The sequence below is a fragment of the Miniopterus natalensis genome, chromosome 14, assembly GCF_054644295.1.
Source record: "Miniopterus natalensis isolate mMinNat1 chromosome 14, mMinNat1.hap1, whole genome shotgun sequence".
Taxonomy (NCBI): domain Eukaryota; kingdom Metazoa; phylum Chordata; class Mammalia; order Chiroptera; family Miniopteridae; genus Miniopterus; species Miniopterus natalensis.
Window position 1 is genome coordinate 29,714,787 of NC_142094.1, and position 20,706 is coordinate 29,735,492.

General features: G+C 41.8%; 1 protein-coding gene across 1 annotated transcript in view; it reads left to right on the top strand.

Moving 5' to 3' along the window:
• FAM13C (family with sequence similarity 13 member C) overlaps positions 1–20,706 on the top strand; it is a 108,564-nt gene that overhangs the window by 41,354 nt on the left and 46,504 nt on the right. Inside the window, exon 4 of the mRNA XM_016220832.2 lies at positions 251–369. Within this exon, the coding sequence (XP_016076318.2) occupies positions 251–369 (119 nt within the window). The remainder of the gene's footprint in view (positions 1–250; positions 370–20,706) is intronic.

Consider the following 20,706-nt stretch of genomic DNA (forward strand, 5'->3'; position numbering starts at 1 on the left):
TGGCTATATCATATCTTTTGAAATTAGGTTATTATTTATTTTTCTTTATTCTGTTATCTTGCAGCAACTGACTGGTAGAAAAAAGGCTTTCTGAATTTGAGGTCACCCACTGGCCCCCTTACCCCCTAGCACTTGGCGGCCTGTGCTGTGTATGGCTGCTTCGCTGCCCTGAGACCTACCGGCAGCCTAAGGACACTGTGAAACTGATGGCTGCTGGCCGCTCATCTGCTTTTGCTGTTTCTTCTTACAGGAGACAGAGCACGTGGCGCCCAGCCAGTCGGAGTGTCGGGGGAGAGCCGGAGCGCCAGCTCATGAGAGTCCACAAAACCACACGTTCAGGGGCCAGGAAGCAGTGTGGCTCCAACCAAGGTGGGCCCTTCGGTGTCGGAAGTTGCTCTGAGCCTAGGGCTCATTCCCGTATGCTTGCTGCCCGCCACCCCGCCCACTCCAGGAACCTAGGCTTCCCGACTTCTGTTGGCATTCCTTACAGTCTGACAACCTGCTTAGAGGGGCCTGGAAGGAGTATCGTTGAGTCTAAGAGAAATGTAAATAACCTACTTTCTCTGTCTTCTGTTTGAAGAATACCAGCCTTAAAGTTGACAGGAGTGGAGATAGCCCTGCCCTTGGAGAGAAAAGATGACTAGGTTTTCCTCTGTGATAGCAATAGTGATGACAGTGTAGATGGCACACCAGGTGCTTTTTACATGTTATGTCATATAGGCTTCACCACTTCCTCATAGCCCATTTCATGGAGGAGGAGCCCGAACCTGGCAAATTCAGGCATCTGTCTGATATTGCACAAGTGAAAAAAGCTGAGCCAGAATTTGAACCTACAAATGTCTAATTATGGCATAGCAGGTGTGGCTTCTGTGCTGATCCAAGGGGTGTCCTTCTGCCCCGATGCTGCTGGAGACAGCCGTGGGTCGAGGGCAAGGACGTGGGTAGAAAGCTGTCTGCAGCAGGGTTGGCAGGGCGCTCTGATGGGAGCCTGGCACTGCAGCTGTCTGTGGAAAGTCTCTTCTGGAAATAAACAGAAGAAAGAATTCAACCACTAGTTGTGTCAGCTGTCTTTGTAGGATCTTGTGTACGGTGTAATCGTAGCCCTGACTCAGTGGAAAGGGAGGTCTGAGCTTCTGAGCATGACCTTTAGAAATGTTTTCCTAAGGCTTCAGAGTCTAAATGAATCAACAACTACAGAGGAGATTGTGTTCTGTAATTGTGCTTTTAAATATCCAACATACTAAATTTAGAATCATAGAACCCCAAAGAGTTAGGCGGGATTCCAAAAGTATGATGATCCCCCATGCAATTGGGTTCACAGGCATCTTTTATTACCCTTTCCACAAGCTGCCATCTCTTGTCTGTTTTTTCTTACTTGACCTCAGGTCAGATAAGACTCACCCTTGTCATTTCTCTGCCGAGCAGGACATTCTCCTTCCTATTTGTGTCTTTATGGCAATAAAACTGTTTTAGGCTGACTAGAACCAGTTCAGGCAGTGACCCTGTCTCCCTTGACCAGACTGGTGACTACCTCTTTCAGCATAAGGCCAAATATATTCCCATGCGTACTTCAAAAAAAGTTTAAAAAAAAAAAAAAGGCAAAACCAACCAAAAAACGAAATCATTTTTATTTATGGAATTCATGGTGGCCCTTTGCGGTGGATATTCCACAGAGGCTAATGGGATCGGGGGAATGGTATTAGCAATTAATCTTCTCAAAAATGCTTGCTTTTTGGTAAACTTAAAACTACTTTATATTCCATTTACAGTGGGGGAGGTAAATAGTGATATCACTGTTATCAGAGGACAAATGAGAAATTTAACAGGATTATGTGGTAGGTACCCTTCACACATGGCTAGTGAGACTGAGGGGTGAATTAGAACCCCTGATGAGGAAACAGAGGGAAGCAACTCCTACTTTGTGGGTAGGGAATTACAGTTTTATTCAGATCCTCAAAGATGTGCGGCACCTTTCTTCAGAAAAAAGAGATGCACAAACACACAATAGTGTGTGTAAAATTTAGGCGGTTACTAGACATCCACATGCCAGGGAAACAGATACAAGGTTATGGGGCTGCCTTCCTCATTAAGTCAGGCTTGGCTTCTTGGCTACTTCTTGTAAAAACAGAGCTGGTCTCTCTTCCTCTATAGCTAAGTAAAGCTCCACAGGACCAAACACCTTGTTGTCTTTCTTGAGCCTCCATGCTGTAGTTTCACAGGGTCTAGCAGCATTCCAGAGGTTCTGTGCACCAGGTTGGGCAATCACAGGGTCTGGGGTCAGGTTGCAGGTCAGGAGCCCTGCTAGGCCAGTTATATCTGGTACTAGCAGATTCAGTATTTAAACTGGGCTGGTAACCTTCAAACTACAGTTACTTGTCACAACCATGTTGGCATCACCTAGGACATTCTAATGGTACTTAAAAAAAAAAATCTCAAGATATGACAGGGATTGTGAAACTTGATGAACTGGTGAAATGAGATCTGAGGCTAAAAACAACTTTGAGTCAGGTAGCTCACATTCCTGATAACCTGCGTGTTCCTTTTTACGTCAGCATATGGTCAGGTTCCGGCATATCATGCCCAATAAGATCTTGATAGAAACATGATACTGTAACAGGCCATGTAAGACTTGGGTCTGGCTCAGAGTGAGGAAAGCAGCCAGGCTGAATCTCAGCAGGTGTAAAAGGCCACCTTCTTGGAAATGGGGAGGGAATGTTATTTGCAATAAACAATTTGAGAAAGGGAAGAAACATCCTTTCATAGCAAGGAGCGGTCAAGTGAGTGACAAAAGTCTCACGTGTCATTTAAGTGAGACCTGAAGGAGTCATTTTCAGAGAATGAATCCATCCTCGTGGAAGTGAGATGTCAGAGCTGATGGTGTTAGGGTGCGGGCATTGATCTCTCCATGCCTGCCAAGGAGAAATAGCTTCATACCTTTAGCCCTCTCAGCGTTTGTATCTGAAGCTCTTGCTGGCACAAGGAGCCTTTATCTCTGTCTGTGGATGAGTTTTGGGGAGGGCTATGAGTGTTCTGGCCAAAGTTTGAGTACATGTATACTATATTGGTTTTCAGAAGCTACTGTAATAAAATGAGCACATACCTGTGGTTTAAGACAACACATGTGTGTAACTTGTAGTTCTATAGGCTAGACATCCCACATGGGTCTCACTGGACTGAAAACTCAAGGTGCTGGCAGGCTCATTCTTTCTTGAGGCTCAAGGGGAGAATTAGGTCATTTCTTTTCCAGTTTCCAGGGGCCGCCTACATTTCTTGGTTCATGAATTCTTCTCCATTTTTTGAAGCTAGCAGTATAGTGTGTCTCTGAGCATGCCTGGGAAAGATGTTCTGATTTTAAGGATTTGTGTGATTGGGCTGACTCAGATAATCCACGATAATCTCCCCATCTCACGGTCCTTCAGTAATCATATCTGCAAAACTTTTGTTATGTAAGGTAACGTAGAGGAGGTTTAAGGAGTGAGCACATGGAAATCTTTGGGGGACCATTCTGCCTAATACATATGTTTATTTTTCCAGGGAAAAGCTCTTAAAGCATTTATCAGAACCTCATGGTATTCATGGTCCCCCAAAAAGGTTTGGAACAACTGTCCTAACTGCTCCCTCGTCCAGGTTTGCTTCCTCTTCTGAACTGCGACAGGGCCAACCTCACGCGTCAGTGCAGCCCCGTCATCCTTGTTTGCACCCCTCCTCTTGCCGTGCCCTCCTCACACCTGTTACCTTCCCTGGCAGTACAGTGCCCCGCCTCAGAGGTCTCATATTTGGCATCCTGTAGGTATATCTAGGGTAGATATATTTTCGGCTGGTAGAGTGTTTTAAAATATTCTGATTCAGTATTTTAAAATCAGGTTTTACAGATCTTTGGTATTCTTTTGAAAAACCTGAAGATGGGATGACCTATACCCCCCATTCCTACAAGGCAACCATTAGCTGGGGCTGAAGAGCAGCACTCTAATTTTTCACAATTTCCACCCAAATCTCCCCATTTATTTATGCTCTTTGCCCGAACTCCTGCAGGTATTTGATTTATAATGCCTGCTTCAATCCTTGTCTTCCCAGCAACTGCTCATCCCGGGGACTACAGCTGCTTGGAGCTAAGCCCCAGTAAGGTGATGGCTGACATTGTCTTAATGCCTCCTTTTTCAAGAAAGTGTGTGTATATTTGAACTTGGATTTTCAGTGTACCTGAGTGGAGGCGCTGAATACACTACTCTGGCATGCTTCTCAGTACCTGAAGCCTTTCAAAACATGTAAAATTATAGAACTGCATTTAGTTAGAGCAAGAATGAAATCTCAGTAATCTTTTAATATGGCCTTCTTATTTTGTAGTTTGACACCCATTCCAGCTGTGATTTGCTCAGACCCTCACCCCCTTTGTAATAGAACCAAGACAAGCACCATCAATCAGTCACTTAATGAATATGTAGCAGTTTGATTTTCTTTTTATAGCAAAAACCAGTGCCAATACTATGAACCCTCAGATTTGACAAAGGGGAATTTATGAATGTAAGAGAATACTAATGAAGTCAGGGACTTCTTACCCAGCTAAGTAAATTTACTTTTGAGAGTGATTAACTCACTTGTGTTTAAAAATACTGCATTAAAATTTATGACAGCATTAAACCTTTAATGTTGTTAAAGACCTTGTCTGTATAAACAGGAGCTATTCTGCACCATTGTGTTACTACTAATTAAGGTGGTGGTTACATTTGGGAATGGAAGTTCATTAGCCTCTTCATCTGGAAGTCCCCAGCTAGAGGGAGTTGAAGACTGGGGTATTAGTAAGGATAATGACCTTTGGTGGCTTTGACTATTTTTGTGACGATCCAGATGAAAGGAAAAGCCCTGTTGCTCTATGGAAAGAGGAAGTTTTGTTGGCAGCAACTTTTCCATGGGGGATAAATCCTTTCATCTTTTGTTTGTGAGATAGACAACTTGTGTGTGTTTTAATAGCTAATTGTTTCTTATTTAAATGTTTTTCAGAGAAGTAAGCAGAGCCTTAATGAGTTCTGCTAAAAACAGAAATAATGAGGAAGAGAGTGAACACCCAGAGATTTTTAGTAATAGAGAAGGCAAGATCTGCCTTCTTGGACTGAACCAAAGCAGGAGCTCTGCCTGTTGCCAGCATGTTATTTTTTCTCATTAGCGTGCTCTTAGGCTTCTTTTCTTTTCATTTTTGGGGACTGGGGGATAGGGGATGAGGTAGAGATTGAAAAAATAGCTCGTCTTGACAATGTTTTAAGGCTCCCTAGTATACAGCTATGTAATGAATGGGCCCTAAAATAGCTTACTTTGCCTATGCTGCATAGGAAGAGAGCCACGTAGAGGCTGTCCTTCATCCCCCATCCTGCCTTCCCCTCCACGGGTGCAGAAACAACCTGGTGGAATGGAAAGAACATTCAGATTAAGTGCAGGCTTTTTATGTCTATCAGGTGACCTAGGTCACTTCACTCATACCCCCAAGTCCCCTCCTCTAAGAGGAGTTTGGGTCAGATGATTTCCAAGGCCCTTTCTGGCCCTTACATTGAAAATGCTCAACACTCTAGATGTTTAAAAGGTTAGACATGGAAAGACTGTAGCTTAATAATACAAACTCTTGCAGTCACAGATAAAAATAATTCCCCCTCCCTGATGTAGAGCACAAAAAAATCCCACACTAAGTCCTTAAACTGTGGATGGGAAAGGAGCCCACGCTTGATTATACTGGAAACGAAACCCGCTTCTTATTTTTTATTTTCGGAGTCTGACCTTGGTCACTTGATACATTGTTAGCACTTTCATTGGACAAGGATTAGGCATACAGATAAAAGGGAAACTCAGACATTCTCTCATTAAAAAAATAATAAAATAAGTGAAACATGGGTATACTGGAAAATACAGAAAACTCCAAGGACATAAAAATTTCTTACAATCTTACCACCCAGATATAACCACTGTTACCACTGTAGTGCACATTTTCACGTTGTCATTGTTGTTTTAATGTGGGCATAAGAAAGAATTTGTGTCTGAGAGGGGCTTCCTGTTGCACTAGGAGCTCAATCTGTTAGAAGCACTATTTCAAGCAGGTTTCAGAGTATAAAGCTAAACCAGAATGCATTCTGAGCTGATTAATAGACAAGTGGGGTAATTATCACAAGGCTGGTAAGCTCATTTATAGCTAAGGCGAGCAAATTTGACTCTATAACAATTACTCTAACATACAATTTTCGTTTTTTAAAGCCCCCTGTTTCCCCTTTCCAAGCCTGGTGTTGGACGTTGACCCTTCCCTAAACAGCTCCCTCTCGCATTCACCGCAGTTACCATTTTCATCTATTGACTTGTCCTCCCTCCCACTAGATGGGAAACACTTACCCAGCCCTATGTACGCAACAAGTGGCATAACATACAGTTTTCTCTAGGAAACTTTTAAAAACTTTAATGTCATGATAGCCAGTGTTAGAAATAACATTTCTAGAAGATTGAGCAAAAACACTTTGTTCTTGAGATCTCAACATCTTGGAAAGCTTCTTGGCCTAACTTGGATTAGATTTGAGAGAAATTTCAGTAATGACTATAGGAGATGGAATGTATGTAAACTTAAACCTAATTTAAACTTCAACCAGCGGGTTAAATGTTCAGTGTTCCTGAGGCCAGGGGAATGAGGCAATTCTTCAACCTACTCTTCATCTTCCCTAGGAGGCAATGGCTACTCCAGTGCTTCTCCATAGTATTTATCAACAGGTTATTCCTTTTTAAGACTTATGTTAAATACTACACACACACACATACACACACACACACACACACACGCGTACGTACGTACGTCATAGTGACACACACAGCTCCAACCCACCCCCTCTATTTTTTTTAACCAATGCTAGATAAAATTTTCATATATATTTTATATATGAATTCTTTTATATATAGAAAATCTTAGAGACACATTTCTGCATAACTTTTTTTGTTCCATGTGATTACTGAGTTTTTCCGTATTCTGAAATGTTCTCAAATATTGGAGGTTGTGAAATATTCCATTCTGTGGCTATACCGTCATTTATTTAACTAATTCCGAATTATTGGATACTTTAGTTCTAGGATTTATATTTCTGAATACTGTAGTAAGAATCACTTAAAAATGTATTTTTTGAAATGGTAGTGATATTTGTATTTTTTAAATATTTTGTATTAGTTTCCGGTGTATAACATAGTGGTTAGATAATCATACTTTACAAAGTGTTCCCCCTATATTTCCAGAACCCACTTGGCACCATTCATACTTACTACAATACTTCTAACTATATTCCCTATGTTGTAATTTACATCCCTATGACTGTTTTGCAAGTACCAATTTGTACTTCTTACCCCCTTCACCTTTTTCAACTAGTCCCCAAACCCCTCTCTCCTCTGTCAACCATTAGTCTGTTCTCTGTATCTATGAGTCTGTTTCAGTTCATTTATTTTGTTCTTCAGATTCCACATATAGTGAAATCATATGGTACTTGTCTTTCTTTTACTAACTTAACTTACCATAATACCCCCAGGGTCCATCCATGCTGTCACAAATGGTAAGGTTTCCTTTTTTTTTTTTTTTTTTTTATGGCCAAGTAGTATTCCATTGTATATATGTACCACTACTTTTTATCCACTTGTCTATTTATGGGCACTTGGGTTGCTTCCATATTTTGGCTGTTGTAAATAACACTTCAAATAAATGTAGGGATGCATATATTTTTTCAAATTACTCTTTTGGGTTTCTTCAAATTCCAGAAGTGGAATTGCTGGGTATAAAGCAGTTCCATTTTTAATTCTTTGAGGCTCCCTTATACTGTTTTCCACAGTGGCTGCACCAGTCTGCATTCCCAGCAATGGTATACGAGGGTTCCCTTTTCTCTACATCCTTGCCAACACTTGTCATTTATGGATTTATTGATGGTAGCCATTCTGACAGGTGTGAGGTGATATTTCATTGTGGTTTTAATACGCATTTCTCTGATTAGTGACTTTGAGCATGCTTTCATTTGTCTATTGGCCATCTGTATGTCCTCTTAGGAGAAGGTCTATTCAGGTCTTCTGCCCATTTTTAAATTTTATTTTATTTATTTATTTATTTATTTATTTATTTATTTATTTTTTATTTATTTATTTTTTATTTATTTATTTATTTATTTCAGAGAGAGGAAGGGAGAGGGAGGGAGAGATAGAAACATCAATGATGAGAGTTGTCATTGACCAGCTGCCTCCTGCACACCCCCTGCTGGGGATCGAGCCCGCAACCTGGACTTGTGCCCTGACCAGGAATCTAACCGCCATCTCCTGAATCCTAGGTCAATGCTCAACCGCTGAGCCACACCAGCTGGGCTTTCTGCCCATTTTTAAATTTGATTGTTTTATTTGGTGGTGTATTGTATGAGTTCTTTTAAAATTAGGATATTTATACCTTATCAGATGTATTGGTGAATATCTTCTCATATTCAGTAGGCTGTCTTTTTGTTTTGTTGATGGTTTCTTTTGCTGTGCAAAACCTTTAGTTTGATGTAGTCCCATAAAAAAATTTTTTTGTTTCCCTTTTTTGAGAAGTTATATCAGAAAAAAATATTGCTAAGAGAAATGTCAGTAATTTTACTGCCTGTGTTTTCTGCTAGGAGTTTTATGGTTTTGAGTCTTACATTTAAGTCTTTAATTCATTTTGAGCTTAGTTTTGTTTATGGTATAAGAAGGTAGTCTAGTTTTATTTTTTTGCTTGTATCTGTCCAATTTTCCCAGCACCATTTATTGAATATTGTCTTTACATGATTGTTATGTTCTTGCTTCCTTTATCAAATATTAATTGACCGTATAGGTGTGGATTTATTTCTGGGCTCTCTATTCTGTTCCATTGATCTATATGTCCATTTTTATGCCAGTACCATGCTGTTTGAGTACTATGACCGTATAGTCAATTGGTATCACGTAGTGTGATACCTCCAACTTTGTTCTTATTGACGATTGCTGTGATTATTCGGGGTCCTTTGTGGTTCCATATACATATTTTGATTATTCTAGTTCTGTGAAAAATGCCATTGTTGTTTTGATAGGTATTGTGTTGAATCTGTAGATTGATTGGGGTGGTATGGACATTTTAATGATGTTAATTTTTTCTACCCTTGAGCACAGTATATGCTTCCATTTATTTCTATCTTCTTCCATTTCTGTCTTCAGTGTCTTATAATTTTCTGAGTACAGGTTTTTTACCTCCTTGGTTAAATTTATTTCTAGGTATTTTATTCATTTATTTTTGAGGAAAATGTAAATGGGATTTATTATTTTCCCTTTCTGGTAGTTCATTAGTGGCATATAAAAATGCAACCCATTTCTAATTATTTTGTATCCTGCTAATTTACTGAATTCATTTATCGGTTCTGGTAGTTTTTTGGTGGAATCTTTAGGGTTCTCTATATACATTATTTATGTCATCTACAAATAATGACAGTTTTACTTCCTCCTTTCCAATTTGGAAGTCTTTAATTCCTTCCTGTCTGATTGCTGAGACTAGGACTTCCAGTACTAGATGAATAAGAGTGGTGAAAGTGGCCATCTCTGTCTTGTTTCTGATCTTAAGGTAAATGTTTTTAGTTTTCCCTCACTGAGTATGTTGTTAGCTGTGGGTTTGTCATATGGCTTTTATTATGTTGAGGTATGTTCCCTTTATTCCCACTTTGCTGAGAGTTTTTATCATAAATGGGTGCTGGGTTTTGTCAAATGCTTCCTCTGCATCTATTGATATGGTCATATGATTTTTATTTTTCATTTTGTTTATATGGCATGTCATGTTAATTGATTTGCAGATATTGTACCAACCTTGCATCCTAGGAATAAATCCTGCTTGATCATGGTGCATGCTCTTTTTAACATGTTGCTTAGTTCAGTTTGCTAATATATATTTTGTTGAGGATTTTTGCATCTATGTTCATCAGATATATTGACTTATAATTTTCTTCCTTTGTAGTATCTTTGTCTGGTTTTGAAATTAGGAAGATGCTGTATTACTATTGATTTCTCCCTTTATGTCCATGAAAGTTTGCTTTATATATTTGGTTCTCCTATGTTCTGTGCATACATGTTTACAAAGATTGTATTCTCTTGTTGGATTGATCCCTTTATCACTATGTAATGTCCTTCTTTGTCTCTTATTATAGTTTCTGTTTTAAAGTCTATTTTGTCTGATATAAGTATTACTACCCCAGCTTTTTTGTTTCCATTTGCACAAAATATCTTTTTTCATCCCTTTACTTTCAGTCTGTGTATGTCTTTTGTTCTGAGGTGGGTCTCTTGTAGACAGAATATATGGGTCTTGTTTTCTTATCCATACAGCTATCCTATGTCTTATAATTGAAACATTTAATCTATTTACATTTAAAATGATTACTAATAGGTACACATTTATTACCATTTTATTTTTTATAAATATTTTCCTCTGTATTTTCTCTCTTTTTAAGGAAGACCCTTTGACATTTCTTTTAATACTGGTTTGGTGGTAATGAACTGCTTCAGCGTTTTCTTGTCTGGGAAACTCTTTATTTCTCCTTCAATTTTAAGTGATAGCCTTCCTGGGTAAAGTAGTCTTGGTTGTAGGTCCTTCCTTTTTATCACTTTGAATATTTCATACCAATCCCTTCTGGGCTGAAATGTTTCTGTTGAGAAGTCAGCTGACAGTCTTATAAGAGCTCTCTTGTAGGTAACTGCCTTTCTCTTGCTGCTTTTAAGATTCTCTCTTTGTTGTTAACCTTTGCCATTTTAATTAGGATGTGACTTGGTGTAGGCCTCTTTGTGTTCATCTTGTATGGCACTGTCTGCACTTCCTGGGCAGTGTATGAGCTGCTTTTCAGAGGCTGACTCTATGAAGCTAATTTGCCCCAGCAGGGCCTGGTGCCTTATGAGATTCCCCTTTTGGTCTGCTGCTTGTGGAGGTAATTGGGGTGTGCTCTGATATGGTCTGAATCCTGCCATTGGGTGTGCTGGTTCAGGTGCAGCCTGTGACTGCCTCTGGGCTACCTGTTTGGAGCTATAAAGCAACCCATAGTCTGTGGCTGCCTCTGCTGGTCCTGGGTGTGTATGGGAGGGGTCAAGCTGCACACCAAGTCTGGCTTTCACCGGCACCGAGCCCCAGGGCAGGTCAGCAAAAGGCCCAAGGCACCCTGAGATCCACCTCCAGTTGCTGACTGCCTGTGAGGCTTAGTCACTGAAAGAGCCTCTGATGGTATGCAAGTTGCGTAAGGTATGTTCTCAGTGAGTAACCTGGTAGAGGCAAGTGGTGTTCACAGATTGATACAGATTCAAATTTGGCACCATTGCTGAGTGAGAGTCCACTTGGCAAAATTCTCAGTGTACACCAAGGCCAGCCACCACCTGCTTGGGGTCAGCATACCATTATGGTGGAGCTGGGTCTCGGAATCATTAATGTGACGCCAACAGAGTTCATCAGGCTGAAATAGACCATGATTTTTGGCTATGTGAAGGGAGTCCTCTGCACAGCAACAGTAGCACTGATCAGGGTGCAAGGAAAATATGGCCCTTGCCATAGAGCTACACAACTCAGTCTCTCCCTGTGTGTCTTTGACACCCCTTGGTTTTGCCTGGACCTCCTTGAGAGACTTTCAAGAAAGTCTGCACTGCAGGTCCAGGCTTGCCAAAACCAGCTGACTCCTCCACAGGGCACAAGCTCGCAAGGGTGGGGCCACTAGGAGTTGGGAGGGTGGGACTAGTTTATCTCTTGTTGGGAAAGCACTTGATGGGCAGGCAGAGGAGGAAAAATGGCCCTTGCCCTACATCCACACAATTGTCCCTGTGCATCTCTGACAGCTTCTGAGTCTGCCCAGACCTCCTCAAGAGCCCTCTAAGAAAGTCTGCACTGTGGGTCCAGGCTGGCCACAGCCAGCAGATTCCTCTGAAGAATGTGAGCTTGGCTGGGTAGGGCCACAGGGAGTCGGAGGGTGGGGCTCATGCATTCCTTTAGGCTGATGTTGTATGGAGGGAAGTGCTTGAGCCAGGAAAGATGGCGTCTGTGGGCAGTAGGGGAGAGGGAGTCACCACAGGGACCTTGGTGGCTGTCCTTCCAGCTCTTTCCCTGAAGCCACACAACCCTGTTTCTCCCTGTTTGACCCCAGTCTTCTCTGAGCTGCCTTCCCTCCACTGGAGCCCAGGGTGAGTGGCTGTGAATGAGATTTTGTTTGCTGGCCCTTCAAGAGTGCACCTGGATTTCTAGGAGACTTCTATCTCTCCCTAGTGGATGAAATCTCAGCTGATTTTTACAGTCAGATTATGTGGGCTCCTCTTCCCGACTCTGATACTCTGGGCTGGGAAGCTGGCATAGAATTGAGACCTTTTACTCCTCAGGGGGGACCTTTACAGCTGAGATATCCCTCCAGATTCTCAACTGACACATGTCCGTGTGGACCAGCCCTTTCATGTATATACCCTTCCTACAAGTCTCAATGTGATGTCTTCTGTAAATCCTTGTTATAAGACTTCTCTTCAGCTAGTTGTCTTTTGGTAATTTATGTTGATTGTTTTATAATTTAGTTGTAATTCTGGTTTAATTCTGGAGGAGTGAGTGTAACTTCTACCTACTCTGCTACCATCTCTATTTTCTAAAAATATTTTTATGTACATCCATTATAGTTTCCTTGGTTTTTGCTTAAGGGTAAAAGCCGTCTAGGCATTGGAATTGAAATGTTTAACCAAAATAAAACTTAGGCTATAAATTTTCCAGTGATTTTATTATGGAAGATAGGAATATAATGGGTAATTGATAGAGAACTAGGTAGATATTATGTCTCTGGATTTTTGTATGTGGTGAAATTATAGGATAGTGGCTCAGGGTGGAAACTTTGAGACTATTCAACTTAATTCCCTTCTCCCTATTTTTGTATTCTAGATATTTCTGTTTCATCCACTATCCCTCATAGTTTTCTGGTTCAGATTGTGCTGAGGGTAAAGTGCCTCTGGCTCTAACATTCCCAGAGGACACTTGGAAGTCATGCAGGCTGTGGAGCAATTCTTATTTTGTGGGACTGCCCCACACATCTCGGGGCTCTGGCAGCTTGGGCTCTAGCCTGCCAAATGCTAGTGGGCACCCCCAACCTCTGAGCCAATCACAGAGAATCTCCAACTTTTCTAAGTGCTCCCTAGGGGACGTACAGCACCTCCCCTCTCCCTTGAGAAACACCAGTCTGCATGATGGATATTTAAAACTATGTTTTAGGGGAATATTAACATGGGTACATGTTCATGATCTATTTATACATGGGAAGAAAGTAGTTACATTACAGTATTATGTGATTCTGCTTTTGCTTACTGTGTAATTATGTGCAGAAACATACTAGAAAGACATAAATCAGTATGTTATTAGTGCTTACTGTCATGTGGGTTGATGGCAGGTGATTTAAAAAAATATTCTTTTTGATTTTCAAATTTTCCCCTATTGAGCCCCTATCAAGTTTGTAAATCAAGAAATTGTTTATAAATTTAAAAAATAGTATACAATTCAGGATATGAAACCATAATACATTTGTTAAAATATCTGCAGTCATATGACATAATTTTATTTTCTGTTTTTTTGTTGTTGTTGTTTTTTCGAACTTTTATATCTCAGTTTGAAGCAAACAGGAATATTAGAGTATTAGGAGTGAATGGCTTTATTTTTAATTTTTTTAACTGAAGAAGCCTTAAAGGGCATTTTCAATGGTACCTGTGGCTTTTATGGTTTGGGTCAGTTGGGATCAGAAAGCAAATATTAAAGATGAGTTTTATAGGGTCAGATGATGCTTAAAGCCAGAATTTGTGCTAGATCCCTCTTCCTTTGGAGTGTTTTATTCTGTGGATTTCTCTGTGATCGTTAATCCACCCTTGCCCCTCAGACAGACACTGATCCAGGTTTTATGCATCCACTGCCAAGACCACACTGGCCAGCACAGCTTCCTATTGAAGCATGGATAGCGTTTATTGTTCGCTTCTAAATGAAGTAATAATGGGAACCCTAACTGAAACATACTCTGGGAGTAACAGGTACAGACGTACTGCTTATTCGAGACATAGACAAAGGTCTGTAAGGCCGGAGTACACGGAACTGCTGAGAGAATCTGGTGTCAGAAAGGTTGGCAGTGGCCAGACTGCACAGGGCCTGGTAGGCAGGGTGTGGATTTCAGATTCTGTTGAAGTCCAGAGAGAAGCCATTGGAGGTTCAAATCGGGAATGGCATGCTCAAATTACATCTTTAAAAGACCACTCGAAGTATCATGTGTTGTGGGGAGACATCTTGGAGGCTAAAGCATTTCCCTTGTGGGAGGCGATGGTGGCAGTGAAGAAGGCAGGAGTGCTGCAGGTGAAGATGGATGACTCATGACTTTCTGCATAGATGACTCATGACTTCTTCCTTTTGGGGAAGAAAGAAAACTTACTAGGAACATGTAGCATTTAGGCTTGTTTAATTAATATTAATGCCTCCCCAACCTCTGTGCTTTTTAAAGTTCTCTTATTTCTAGAACTATCTTGATTTATGATTTAAAAGTTAGTGTTGGAAGGCCAAGTGTCAGATGTAGTTTCACAGTGCCCAGTGCGATAAGTATTTAGTATTCATCAAATATTTATCTGTCATTCAAATTAGCCAACCTCCCTCACCATTGCTTGAGATCCCCTGTGCCCTTCACTGCTTCTGCACCTGAACTAAATCTTCACTTGTGTATTATTTTTTTCTCTCTGCCCCTGACTGTGAGATCCAGAAAATGGGGATTGTGTCTACTTAGTTACATTGCTCATAGGAGGCCTTGGGTACAGAGAGGTGACCCTCGGCAGCAGGAACACAGGAGGAGGTAGAGCTGACAGCAGGTGTGTAACTGAACAGTCTCAGTGACTGGAATTAGTTCCCTGAGGCCTCTCTGAGGAACAGCCTAGAAAGTTCTCAGATGTATCTCTCTGAAAACTGGGGGGCTGCAGTGTTTATCCGCACATTCCCCTTTCCGTTGCCCCTGGCAGAGGTAGCTCTCGCACACTTCCAGGCTGAGGGAGTCAGCTCTGCCTCACAAAATACTTGAGGTAAAAAAGTGAATAGACTTGGCAGGTTCTTGGGGGGGATAATGTGAGTGAGCAGAACTGTCCACGGACCTGAAGCAGCTGCTATGACCACTCTGCCTCCTGGGCTGGGCCCTGCCTGGCACAGGGAGCAGGTGTCTAATAATCACTTACTAAATGAATGCAGTAAATGAGATGATGCGAGCAAAGTGCTTTATAGCCCGCTTAGCAAGCCAGGTGCTATCATTATTATTGATAAAAAAGTATTATTAGGAGCTCAGCTCCCGCTGAATCCCCTGTCCTCAACATTCCTTCCCAAGCTCTTCCTTTCTGGTTCACGGGATATTTTGAACTATACACGACTACTCCACCTCCTTCCCTCTGCCAGTTGGGACACTGGCTTCGTGGCCTGACTCACTGCTCACCCATTCTCTGGGCATTGCAGTGGTTCTGGCTGTTTCTGGGCTCCGTTTCAGCCCACCAAGGTGAGGAGAGGTATTTATTTCAGTGCAGCAGGGCTGCCTTGTGTTTGGAGTTTCTCATAGTGTCTCCAGGAACAACCTTTCCTCTTCCGAAATGTATCCCCTGGAAGGCCAGGCCAGAAACACCCAGCTTACTCCTGCCCTCACAGCAGTCCTCACCTGTGCACGTTAGCCATTGGTCTCTTCCTAGGTTGTTGCACCTAGACTTTTAGGATAATGTTTCCGAATTAGGAATCTCCTGGGGTGATTGTTAAACATGTGACCAGTCCACTTCTCTGGAAACTCTGATTCAGTGAGTGTGGGGTCTGTTTTTAATAAAACTGGTTGATTCTCTGAAGTATAAGGTGGGAGATAGGGGCAGGGCTTGGGCTCTAGCTACTGGGAGGGCATGTTATTAGGGATCAGTATTCTGCCTCTGGCCATGACAGCCTTGTCCCCTCCGTGGGAGTTTATTAACCTGTACAAGTATATACATTGGTTTGTAAAGTCAGTTCATGGATATCTACTGACTCTAGTTCTGTTTTCTGTTAGTGGTCATTTTAAACTCTGGGCCTTGATTTCTTTATCTTTGAAGTTGGCTGCCCAATATTTAACCTTGATCCTTTAGCATAGAAAATTGGGGAAAACCAGTCAGAGAATGTGTTTAATACAGCTTAGACTCCCTAGAAAAAGAAACTTTATGTTTACTGGTATTGAGGGTTGTTATTGTTGCTAATAATATTACTGGAATTTATTGGCATCTTGTCTGTGTCTGCATATAGAGCTATTGTTTGTTCATAAAGAATGTTTTGCTCAGAGGGTTGGCCTCTTGGGATATACCTTTTGTTTTCAAAAGAGTTTCAGGAAACAACAGTCATACAGCCTGCTGACAGTCATCCGGGTATACATTAGTGTGTCCTGTGTTGCTTTCTAATACACACTTTCTAACACAGAGGCTCAATTTAATACAATAGAATATCTGGAACTCTTAGGATGTGATCCATGGTAGGCATTGTTTGACTTTCAGGTTCTCACTCTATTTGAAGCACTCTGAAAAGTGCTGGATGCTCTCCTCTTACTCTTTCTGCCCAGGTTTTCTAAGTGTGGGTTAGAAAGATACTTGCTAATCTTTAGCAGGCCTCTTTGAGGAATAAATGTATCTGCTTGTGGGAGTGAGAGTTACCCCTCCTGCCAGTGCTGTTGGCATGCTACAGTTGGAGGAGGGAGCATGAGTTTTATCAAATCATTGTATATATTCAGGCATTTACCAGAATTGGCAGCTGCCCACACGAGTGCCTACTATGTGCCAGATACCAGGATTAGCCCTAGAATAAATGTTAAGCAAGACTCCTGAGACAGAGACAAATCAAATATTTATACAAATACACAATTAGAGACTAAGACATGGCACACAGCAGATGGAGAGGATCCGAATTTAGTAAGACATATAAAAGGGAAATCTGGTTGGTCTGGACCAGGTATCTAAAGGATGGGCAAGTTAATTTGGAGGCAGAGTGGAGAAGGGAGAGCATTAAGGGCACAGGAGCAGCGTATATGAAGGCCCGAGGGGGAAAGGGGAATGGTGCGTCCAAGGAACTGAAGAAATGCCAATGTAGTGGGAGCACAGAGAGGGCACCGATAGGAACTGAGGTTGAAGATGTGAACAGATGCTAAATCCTTCAGGATGTCATAGGCTACTTGAAGAATTTTGGTCTTTTTTAGAGATGCCATGTGAAGAAAGGCAGTGACAAGGTTGCTGTGTGGGAATCATGGGGGAGGGTAGAGAAGTAGGGAGACCAGGGAGGCAGTTCAGAAGGCAGATGATGGTGGCTTGGCCTAAGGTGGTGGGGAGAAGACAGATGCGCAAGTTATTGGGATAAGAAATTGAAGAAGGACTTGGTAATAAATTGACTGTTGGATTTGAGGGAGAGGAAAGTGTCAGACAACTCGGATGTCTTCCCTGAGCAGTTGGGCAGATGGGGAGGCTTTTCACTGACTGAGAGAACACTCTCATCTGCTAACTTAATTATGGAGAGTTGAAATGTTGCTATAAATCAAAAATCCTACGCTAAAACGCTGCTTCTTCACAAATTATCACATCTGTGGTTTGACATTATTCTTAGGCCAAGAAAAATGTCTCCGTGCTTTGTTCCTTGTGCTATTTTGAATTCCAGTTCACCTCCCCGGGGAAGGCCTCGGCAGGATGACCCTGCAGGCTGGCTCAGCTCAGCACATGCTCTGGGGTTCCAGCCATGTGGGAACACCAGAAATTTTTAGAAAAGTTGCACTTCAATCGGCTAGCCATAATTTTGCTGTCACAGAATCCAGCAAGGAGCTCTTTTAGTATCAGCAAACAATTCAGTTTTGTGTTTCTCTGTTGAGAAGTGCTTTTGTTTTGAATGATGTCATGGTGGTGGTAGCAGCGATGTGGTGGCTCAGTGGGGCAGCAATGGGGCTGTGATGGTGGTGATGGTGTTGGTGGGGTGATTATGGTGGTAGTGATAATAATGGTGGTGGTGATGGTGTTTGAAGGCATTCATTCTGATCAGTACTGAGAGCCATTGCCTGGACCTGGGCTAGGGGGCTCTGACTGCCCTACTCACTGTTGCCCTCTCCGGAAGGATGCATTTGCTAGAGATGTGCTTGATCTCTTTTCTATTGTTGTTTTGGGTGAAGGGAGGAAAGAGATTTGGAGTGTTTCAGCGTGATCCAGTTTTGAGTTGAGTTCAGGCCAGCTTCTAGCCAGGATTGTATGTGGCTCAAGCATTATCTTTAAAGATCTTAAAAAGAAGAGAATTTGAGATACCTAGCTACTCTTTCAGTTCTCTTTTCGTTGATAAACTTCTCTAGTGAGAAGCTTTTGTTTCTGTTTCCTCTTCTGCCACGACCTTTGTCTTTTGCAATCCAGTAGTCTCGTATTTCTACACTTCCATTCTCAGTATCTCCAGGTGACAGACTTTCTAGTAGTGTGAGCTTGGACCATTCCTCCTGTGCGTCCTGTTCTCCTTGCCTTTCCTTCTTTTTTCTCCATATTAGCATCTGCTGCACCAGAGATCACTGGTTCATTTCTTTAGGGTCTCTCTCCTACCAGAATATAAGTTCCATGAGGACAGAGGCTTTGCTTTATTCCCAACATCTTCAGTGGTACCTGGCTCAGAGTTATGGATCCTGTAAGCCTGATCTCATATAGTTACTATGAAGATGAAACGAAATAATGGAAGGCAACTGCCTGGCAGCCCCGGGCTGGCGTTGGCGTGATAAGGGCTGGTAAATTGTTAGGTTCTTCTCTTCTTGTAAATTCTTTCTCTTCAACTTTTAGAGTGCTATCCTGTTTAGCTTTTTACCTCCTTAGCGATGTGTCCAGGTTCCTCATGGCTCTTCTTTCATGGCCAGTTTCAGAGACCTGCTTAGAGGCCCTGAGGAAGGCTGCCCCAGCTTTTATCTCTTTCAGCTTATTTATTCATAGGCTTCAATTATAATTATTGATAAAATATACAATTACTCATTCTCATCATGGCATTTTATGTATGATTATAGAATGCATGTTATTTTAATATAGCTAACAGTAGTAATAAGCATTATTCGTGAACTGTCCTTCGCATGATGAAGTATCCTATGAGTATTTATTACCTTCACTTTACAGATGAGGAAACTGAGGCTTAGAGATGTTAATATCTTGCCCATGGGTACATATCCCTCCCAAGTGGTAGATCAAGAAGTCATTCTTGGGCCCGGCTCCTTCTGTTTCTTCGTTTACCCATCCGTCTGAAACACATGTACTGAGTGTTGACCACGTGGCAGGCACGATGCTGGGCCCCGGCCACACAATCAGGGAAAAAGCGACGCAGAACCTGTGACCGTCGCTGTCATGGTCACCACCCCCACTCTGCTGAACACTGTAGAGCGGGGGTACCCCGTTCTAGGTGAGCCCTGTTTAGCTATTTTCAATTCCTAATTTCAGCCTCACTTCAAGCTTCGAATATCTGAACCTAAACTCATGAGTTGCCTCCCTTTATGCCTGCCCCTCCTCTTCCTCACGAAAATTACATATTTTTATATTTCCATGAGAAAAATCACATCATTTTTCTTGCCACACAGGCTAAGAACTTCTTCCTTTTAGTAATTTTGATTACTCCACTTCTTTCACTTCAAACTTGGACTCCACACCCGCAGCCTCTTGATTGTTTTTATCCTTGGAAACATCTCCCTGATCTGTCGCTACCTCCCCAGCCCCCCTCCACCGTCCTCCTACCAGCCCCTGCGCAGCCTGACCTGCCGAAATCGCCTCAGGGCTGGGTGTTAGCTTCATCCTCTTAAGATCCTAGAAGATTGTAAGCTTCCTAAAGGCATAAGTGCTGCTTATCGACTATGACCTCCCAAACAATGTACCAGACATATAGGAGATACTCCTATAATAATGAAATGAAAGCACCTTTAATGCTTAACCCACAGCTCTTAAACTTGATCTGGAGATTTATCTGGAGGTTATGAGTAGTTTTCCTGGAAGATCACGTGAATATGTTGCTTGCAGGCTGTTCTGTGCATCTCAGTAATATATACTGTAATTTTATTTTTTAAAATCCTCATCTGAGGACATGTTTAAAGAGTGGAAGAGAGACAGACAGACAGACATCCATCCATCGGTTGCCTTCTGTACTTGCCCAGACCGGGGATCAAACCCTCAACCCAGGTATGTGCCCTGATCTGGAATTGAACTGGCAACCTTTAGGTGCACAGGATGACTCTCAACCAACTGAGCCGCTCCAGCTGGGCCATACTATATTTTTAAACCGAGTCTATATCTACTTTCTCCCATTAATGTTTGCTACTTGTGTATTTGTTTTACCACCTGCTGTCACCAAAGATTTAGAGAAATTTCTGCTTGAAAACATAAATATTATTTCCATTAAAGAACAACATTCTTCCATTTTTCTGGTGCTACCATAGCTCTATAAAAACACAATTTGAAAACCTCTGTAAGTTACAAAGAAATTATGAGCCATTCAGAGTTTTAGATGTTACTGGATAGAGGGAGGGATAATCCCTATCCCTAAGAGGGTTTCTTCCTTTTTTCAGGAAAGAGCTCCTTTGTTTTTTCTGAACTCCTGAAGTCACTGTATTTGCGGCTCAGGGACTTGCTGGGCATAGGATAGGTGTGCCATTGGCTTCTTCCTGACTTCCTTACTGTTCTCACTTGAACTCTCTC